Below are 9,286 nucleotides of genomic sequence, written 5' to 3'. Positions count from 1 at the left end.
TGTGCTACTAGACCAAAAAGGACGTTCAGGAGCACAAAGTCTCTATTCCAGAGATGCAAGGCTACAATCAACTTTATGATATCCAAGGTCAACACGAGTCTCTATTCCAGAGATGCAAAGCCATGACGTACACGTTATGAATTCAAAGAAAGCTACACTCTTTACATAACTGGCCCTTAATTTTCGCTTCATCATAATCTCCATTTTTTTTTCCTTTTTCATTCTCAACATGGTTCAGTCAACATGGTTCTTCTCACTGTTGGTATCATTAACGCTTCATTTATCAGGTTCGATCCAAGTTTTCTAAAAATTACAGTTAATTTTAATGTCTGCATAACCTTGAAATCTTGAAGGTGTCATCCAATTCTCATAACATTACCTAATTAACAGGGATCAATTCCGCTAAACTGACTTTGATCAACCAATGCAACTACACGGTGTGGCCAGCTCTGACTGGTAACGTCAGTCTTTCAACCACGGGGTTCGTTTTTCCAAGCGGCGAAAATTCCAGTGTCAATGTACCCGTGAATTGGCTGGGTCGAATCTGGGGCCGTACACTCTGCACCACCGACTCAATAACCGGAAAATTCTCTTGTGCTACCGGCGACTGCAGTTCTGGCAAGATAGCATGTAATGGAAGTGGAGGCTCTCCACCGAACACGCTGGTGGAGTTCAGTTTAGACGGCTTCAACGATATTGACTTTTATGACGTGAGCTTGGTGGACGGGTTCAACCTGCCCCTGATTGTTGTTCCCATAAGTGGTTCCGGCAGCAACTGTAAGAGCACGGGGTGCGTGGTGGATTTGAACGCAGTGTGTCCGGCGGAGCTAAAGGCAACCAGAAATGAGGAAGTGGTGGCATGTCAGAACCCTTGCAGTGCGTTCCAAGAGGACTATTTTTGTTGCGTCGGGAACCGTTCCTCGTGCGAACCAAGTGTGTACTCCAAAATATTCAAGACGGCATGTCCGCAAGCCTACAGCTACCCACTGGACGACCAAACCAGCACCTTCACCTGTCCCAATCCTGTAGACTACAACATTGTCTTCTGTCCTACATCTACCAATGCCAGGTTAGATTACTGGCTAACTAACTAATCAATTATACAATAAACCTAATAAATAATAAATATGCTACAATAATTCTCAGTAATATAAACTCTAATAAATGTCTTTGATCCCTCCCTCCCCTCCCCCATACTAGGACTTTCCACTGGAGTTCTGCTATCATGTAATTCCTTGCAAACCATTATATGTATTCCGAACCATATACAAACTATTTGTAAATAGATCAATGTCTTGTTCACTATCTACACCACAAATATGTGATCTTGTGCCATAAATATAGCATTTAGCTTTCCTCATACTCTACACTTTTGTTTGTGATCTTTATTCCATTTTTTCCCGCAAAACCAACAAAGACGCTTGGCAATTCTTTCACTCACTTATTTACGAGTTAAAGGAGATTGTTGATCTAAAGTAGTAATAGGATAATTCCTGTTGGTCGAGAAAGATGACCCGAATATGTCATTTTGTTCATTGTAATCAGAAATAAAAAATTTCCATGATAAACTTTTTTAGCCATAGTTGTAACATTTCATCTTGAAGTCTTGACCGTCTTAGGACTATGAAAACAAACTACTCTTTCTAACTCTCTTGTTAATCCACACAAAAAGATAAATTCTGTTTTTGTAAGCCAGAATTACCAAACAACTGCAGAATACAAACTAACCGAATATAAATTCTGTTTAAAACTTATTACACAAACCTTACTTTCCAAAGCTTTATTCAACAAAACAAAAAAACAAAATTATAATTTTATTTTTTTACAAATATGTTTGTACATTAGCAATTAGCATTGATTTGCACACTTGTTTAGTTTCTCAAAGATCCTTACTAATGTTTCTTGCTTGTAATAAACTGCAGTCGAAGGGTTGGTGACTCACTCATTGCTGGTAATGAGACATCTACGTGGCTTTCTCCTTCAGGTGATTTTGCATTTGGCTTCTACCAACTTCCTAATGAGCTTTTCTTACTGGCTATATGGTATAACAAGATACAAAATAGGACCATCATTTGGTATGCAAATGGAGACAACCTTGCTCCAATAGGATCAAAGTTAGAACTCAACGACTCTCGGGGACTAGTACTAAAAAATCCGGAAGGTTTAGAGTTATGGAGATCAAATTTTACCTCAAGTGCAGTTTTTACTGGTCAAATGAATGATGATGGAAATTTCCAACTATTAGATCAAAATTTTGTGTCATTATGGGAGAGTTTCACTCATCCAACTGACACATTGGTTCCAACTCAAGTAATGGAGTTAGGTGGAGAACTCTCTTCTCGACAAGGACAGCTCAACTTCTCAACTGGAAGGTTCAAACTTTATCTACAACACGATGGGAATCTTGTGCTTAAGCTTATAAATTTGCTTAGCAACTATAGTAATGCTGTTTACTTTAATACTGGTACTGCTGATTTAAACAACCAAACAAATGTTGGCAAGAGATTTGTATTTGATAAATCAGGCTTCTTGTATGTAATGAAGAAAAGTGGGGAAAAGTTCAATGTCAGCACATCAAACGATACCATCTCTTTTAATGATGTCTACTACAAAGCAACACTCAATTTTGATGGAGTTTTGACTGTATCATATTATCCCAAAGATCCAAACAAAGAACAAAAGTGGGTCACTTTAAAGACAATACCAGAAAATATTTGTCTAGATTCTACTTTCACAGATGGTGGAGGAGTTTGTGGATTTAATAGCATATGCAACCTGAAAGATGACCAGAGACCCATGTGTAACTGCCCAGAGAAATATTCTCTAATTGATTCAAATAACATGTATGGTGGTTGCATACCAAATTTCCAAGTAATTTGTCAAGGAGGTGGTCAGATGGGTTCACTAGATGATTACATGATGAAAGAGTTGCAAAACACTGACTGGCCAAAATCGGATTATGAAACAGTAAGTCCTTGTACTCTAGAACAGTGTACAAAATCTTGTTCGCAAGATTGCTTATGTGTGCTGGTTACTTTCAGTGGAAATTCTTGCTGGAAGAAGAAGCTACCACTCACAAATGGGAGAAGAGGTAAAGAAGTAAATGCAACTTCTATCATGAAATTGATGAAAAATGATGAGCTCTTGACTCCTTTACCAAACAAAAAGATGAAAGAAGATCATGATACCTTGATCATCGTGATATCAGTTCTTTTGGGCTTCTCTGTGTTGGTCATTTTAATGTTGGTTGGTACAATGTATTTTGGTTTCTCCTACAACCGGAAGAAGATCAAAAGTGGTGGAACCAACGATGGTGTTGTTGGGAAAAACTTGCGTAACTTCACCTTCAAGGAACTTGTAGAAGCAACAAGAAACTTTAGTGAAGAACTGGGAAGGGGATCTTTCAGCATTGTGTACAAAGGAAGAATAGACATGACAAGTGTGGCTGTTAAGAAATTAGACAAATTGTTTCAAGACAATGATAAGGAATTTCAAACTGAAGTGAATGTAATAGGTCAAACTCATCATAGGAATCTGGTTCGTCTACTTGGATATTGCAATGAAGGACAACACAGAATTTTGGTGTACGAGTTTATGAGCAATGGCACTTTAGCAAGCTTCCTTTTCACCCCTTTGAAAGCAAATTGGAGACAACGATTTGACATTGCCTCTGGGATTGCAAGAGGTCTTGTTTACTTGCATGAGGAATGTTGTACCCAAATCATCCACTGTGACATAAAGCCACAGAATATACTTCTAGATGATCAATGTAATGCCAGAATTTCAGATTTTGGATTAGCAAAGTTGTTACTGATCAATCAAAGCCACACTGAAACTGGAATCAGAGGAACCAAAGGGTATGTTGCACCAGATTGGTTTAGAAGTTCACCAATCACTACTAAGGTTGACACTTATAGTTTCGGAGTGTTGTTATTAGAGATAATTTGTTGCAGGAGGAATGTGGAAAAGGAGCTTGCTGATGAAGAAAAAGGGATATTGACAGATTGGGCATATGATTGCTACAAGAGTAGAAGACTAGACATTCTTCTAGGAAATGATGATGAAGCTATTAATAACATTAATAGTTTTGAAAAATTTGTCATGGTTGCTCTTTGGTGTATTCATGAAGATCCCTCTCTTAGGCCAACAATGAAGAACGTTTTGCTGATGCTGGAAGGAATTGTTGAAGTTTCAAAACCCCCAAATCCCTACCTTTACAGTTCTGCCAGTTAAAGTTAAGCATTATGTGTTTGGATGTGGTTTTGACATCTTTTCTTTTATGTTGGATACTTGTTTATTTAGGTGTTCTTCAAGTCCTTAAATTTCACTATTGTTCTTTTGCATATTCACCATAACTATGATTTACAAGGAAAAAATATACAAACATCTAAAAATGCATTCAAGGAATCGCATAAACTCACATTTAAAAATGAAAACAAATATTTATTTAGCAGAATGAATAACATAACAGTTTCACGTAAGAGTGAAAAAGTGGATCATAGCTCACACTATTGCCAACCATTTTTTTTACCTGTTTAGTCAGTCAAATTGTCAAATCAAATACAAAGGTTGGGGAGAGGTTGACCCAATAGCTTTTGTTTTCTTTAATTAAAAATAAAAATAAATAATAATTTAAAAGATTAACTTTTTATGTTATATTTTTAAAAAAAAAACTAAATATATAATAATATTATAACTTACATTTTTAACATGTTAACATTTATAAATTAAATTTTAATTATTAGTTAAAAAGGTAATTTAACTTGTAAATATAATAATTATTTTAATTTATTAATTTAAAAATATTAATTAATCAATTAAAAAATTAAAAAATATTTATTTAACTAAATATGTTTTTAATATTTATCTATATAAAATTAAATAATTTAAAAAAAAATAAAAAATAATTAAAAAATTAAGAAAAATGGAGAGACAAGTTAATACCTAACATATTTTTATGAATCACAGACTAAGCCAAAACACTAATTTGTTTTACCACCTCTACTTCTACATCATAGTATTATTGGAAATCCAGTGAAAAATAATTAGTCCATTTTTTAAAATACCACTTTTCTGTTAACAAACTCATATAACTCTCATTGAAGATTTTATATAAAATTTGTGACGAACTAGAAGATAAGAATAAAACATAATTTTGAAAGGAAAAAAATTGAAGTGAGTTTGTAATCGTAGATATAAAGATTTTTTAAACGTGTACTGATGTTATTTATATTTGCTATATTATCTTATACTTAGTATTTAATAACATTAATATCAATGTGCGGTGCTGGAAACTTAATACAATGTTATCATAAATGGATATACAAGGTAAATAACTGAAAAGGGCATAGAAACATATCATGTCATGAATGATTTATATAACATTTGTTTATATTCTTTTCGAAAGAATATATTCTCTGTCATCAAGGTTAGAAAATTATGATCTTCTTATTCCAAAACACTACTAGCTCATGCTTACTTCTAGACTTGGTTTTTGAATATGTTGAAATTACTGTATTTCAAACATGATTGAGCTCCTGGATCTCGCAAAATCATGAATCCTTTAAAATTATTTTATTTTAAATGATATACATGCAGAAAATGCCATGGATACAAAAGTTGAACGAGAGATACTGAGTAAGCTTTTAACAGCTCGACTTGTCGAACGTTGTCCTGTCCCTGAGTCAGTTGTTTCTACCTCATTTAAAGAAACTATTACTAGGAAGCGGGGTGCTAAGTCTGGCAAGGTAAATAACTACTCACTCAGGTCAATTTCTTTAGGAAGTTAGTTTGGATTTAGTGAGGAAGGCCAACTGTACTTCACAAGTCTTGATTCAGATCTACTTCACTTGTACATTTATGAGTTTTATCCAATACCTAAATTTGTAAACATAATACATGCAAATTCAGAGAAGAATGGAAGAAATGGCATCTGTAGGTCTGGACACTACTTCACTTGATGACGATGCTTTCAATTTGGAAGCAGCGCAGGATAAATGTATACTGAGGCTTATAGCATCATGCTGCAACAGTGAGTTCATCAAAATATGTTTTTCATTTCACTTTGTATGGCCCTTATGGATGTTTCAGGCAATAAGCTTGTGTGAGCTACTGAACTTTATGGAAAGTTAAAGATTGTGGTTGATTTGCTTCTTGTCTCTTATTGTGGTTTACGCTGATGCAAACAAAAACTTTTTGGTGCATTTGGAATAAAGTATTAAAAAAATTACTAAATACTTATCTAATTGTTCATTACAATATTGTTTTAAAATTTTATTTTTAAATTTTTAATGATTTATCTTGAATGGAAGGTCTATACATGGAAGACATTAAAATCAAATGAGTTTCTTTTATTTTAAGTGTTAGTAAATTGTAGAAACTTTAACTACAATTTAGTAGTATATGTAGGATAATGTAATATTTGGTTTGAATATATAGTTTTATATACAAATAATGTATTATAGTATTATACAATTTAATGTATGAAATGAATTTCATTTTGCTTGTTCAATTGAATATGTTCATTAAAAGGGTATATTAATTATAAATTGATTAGATGGAATCATAATATAGAAAAAAATGATTGTAAATTGATTGAATGTTAAATATAAATATTTAATTTTATTTTTTTTTAAAAATGATTTTTCGGCGGTTTTGGAAAACCCCTAGTAATTACTGGTAGTTTTCTAGAAACCCCTGGTAATTATTGGCAATTTTCTAGAAACCCCTAGTAATTACCGGTGATTTTCTAGAAACCCCTGGAAATAAGGGCCATTCCACAGAACCTCGATTAATTCTGGTGGTTTCAGAAACCCTTGGAAATAGGGGCGGTTTTGCAGAAAACCACCAGTAATTTTGTGATGCTGATTTTTCAAGTGATTTTTCTAACCGCTGAAAACGTATTTTTCGGAGATTAAAACCCGGTAACATGAAAGATAACCCACTAAAATTATAGATTTTTGTAGTGTTTCTATCCTTTTTCTTATCACTTATATAATTATAAAACAATATTATATTTTTTTCTCAGTGTAATTTATGTGTTATTCAACATGTGATGTGATGTAAATCAATAGAAAACATAAGGAGCATTAAAAGATGTGTGGTTCTATATTTGAGTGTTCCACATTATTTATCATTATTTTGTTTGTTTGTATGATGTATGGTTGAGCTAAATTTTTAAAATTGCCTATAAAACTATTTTTTGAACCCTTTTCCGTAATTTTGCTGAAGAAAGTGATTAAATTCAAAAATAGTTTATTAGTAGTGTAATATTATAAAAATTAAAGGGTTAAATATATTTTTTATTTTTAATTTTAAGTGAAAATTAGAATTAGTCTTTCTTTAAAATTTTAATTTAATTTAATTCTTTAACTTTATAAATATGTGGATTTAGTCTTTTTAATTTTATTTTGTTAAGTTTATTTGATAATTTAAACGCATTTCATAGTAACATTTGAGTTGTTTATATTGTTTAACACATTTTTTCTTCAATATTAGTTAAGAAATGTGTTTAAAATTTGAAATAAACTTAAATTTGGTTAAAATGACTAAATTCATATGGTTTTAAAGATGAGAGACTAAATTAGTCAAAGTTTTAAAAATGAACTAATTATAATTTTCATTAAAAGTTAAGAGATCAAAAACATATTTAACTCAAAATTAAATTGTCAACTACTTTAAGTTCATGTTAAGTGTAATTGTCATTACATGAAGATTTTTTTTTTAAAGAAGAAAAGAAAAAACATGGAAGGACCACACCAAACTTATAACAAAATTACATTGCTGACACAATTAACAAAAATACATATTATGATAAAACAAATCTATGATTTGCTTCATAAATATCATTTTATACTTTGAACTCCATATATTAGGAAAAAGACAAATTCTTTCACATAAAAAATTTAGCATTAGCCAATTCTCTCACATTCCAAAATAAGCTTTTAATTTTTAAAGGTTTTTGCTTTAGAAGATTTAGTATTAACTCTTTTTTGGCCTATCCCACTAGATTTTTTTATAGTTTGAATTGGTTCATCATCTCCTTCAACATTATAATTTCCTCTCTCATCACACATATTAGCCAATTTAGAATCTATTTTTCAATTATTCTAAAAAAAAGTATCCTCATATATCAAAAGATTACTATGAGTTAAATACCAACCAACACTTGCACACTAGTATCTAGATTCTTAACAAGAGAATATATATTCATAACATAAATATTATCATGATTACCCACGACTGACTTGAATTGTGATTGAGCAACAGGTTACACCTCCACCACAGGTGTTGTCATAAGCTCCACCATAAGTTTCATGATAGGCTTCACCATAGATTCTAATACTTGAGCTAAAAAGCCTTTAGTCGCATCATGTGCACTAACCACCTTTGGATAATAATGTTATTATATTTTTCATCCATTATTTTCTTCTCACTAGAAATAACTTTTATATCCTATTATATTCGTCTTCAATTAGATAAATCATAACCAATTATTAACCAATTGAATAAAATAGAAACAAATAAAATCAAACTTTTATCAATCTTTCTTCTTTTTGTAGAAAATATAAAAATCGAAGAAGAAAGAATGATAATTTAACATTGAAACAAAATTAAAAAAATAATTAAAATTAGTTAGTTGGAATAAGTTATTAGGTCAATATTATTTTATTTCTAATATCAATGAAGTAAATTAAAATGAACTTTAAAATAACAATATTTTAAAATTTATTAATAATAATTATTATTATTCTACTTATTTATTAAATTCATTATGACTCTAAATTTGTTAGTAATATTTTAATTGATATTTCATATTTATAAATTTTATATTAATCCAAATTTAAATTAATGATATTATTTAATAATGATTTTTAGGCATCAAGCGTGGTGATGATGAGATAAAAAAACATTAGTTTTTGCAAGTTTTTCCTATACCTCTGTGATGTTGAAAAAGTGTAAAAATGTAGTGTATTTGAATTCACAAAGCTAGGTTTTATTCTAGTTTCGAAAATTTGAGAAGGTTTTGGAAAAAATAATGGATAATAATTTAGGTTGGTTTTCATGATTATTATTATTATCAGGTAGAATAATTTTAAACTAATGATATCTCAATTATATTAAAATATAATAAAAAAATACTGTAAAAATATCATTGTCTAAAAATAAAAGAACTAACTTCTCTTAACACTCACACCTAAGTTGGACTGTTTTATACTGACATACATCCCGCTGACGAAAGAACCAGCAAAGGAACCGAAGAGCGAAATCGAAATTCAAAAAGACC

General features: G+C 31.1%; 1 protein-coding gene across 1 annotated transcript; it reads left to right on the top strand.

The window, feature by feature from the left end:
- LOC108341068 (G-type lectin S-receptor-like serine/threonine-protein kinase LECRK3) lies at window positions 1–4,343 on the top strand. Its single transcript, XM_017578684.2, has 3 exons — window positions 1–287; window positions 391–1,069; window positions 1,923–4,343. The coding sequence occupies exons 1-3, from the start codon at window positions 230–232 to the stop codon at window positions 4,231–4,233; spliced, it is 3,048 nt and encodes a 1,015-aa protein (XP_017434173.1). The 5' UTR covers window positions 1–229; the 3' UTR covers window positions 4,234–4,343.
- Window positions 4,344–9,286: the final 4,943 nt, after the last annotated feature.

Source organism: Vigna angularis, chromosome 6, assembly GCF_016808095.1.
Source record: "Vigna angularis cultivar LongXiaoDou No.4 chromosome 6, ASM1680809v1, whole genome shotgun sequence".
NCBI classification, from domain to species: Eukaryota; Viridiplantae; Streptophyta; class Magnoliopsida; order Fabales; family Fabaceae; genus Vigna; species Vigna angularis.
This window is presented reverse-complemented; position numbering and strand designations above follow the sequence as displayed.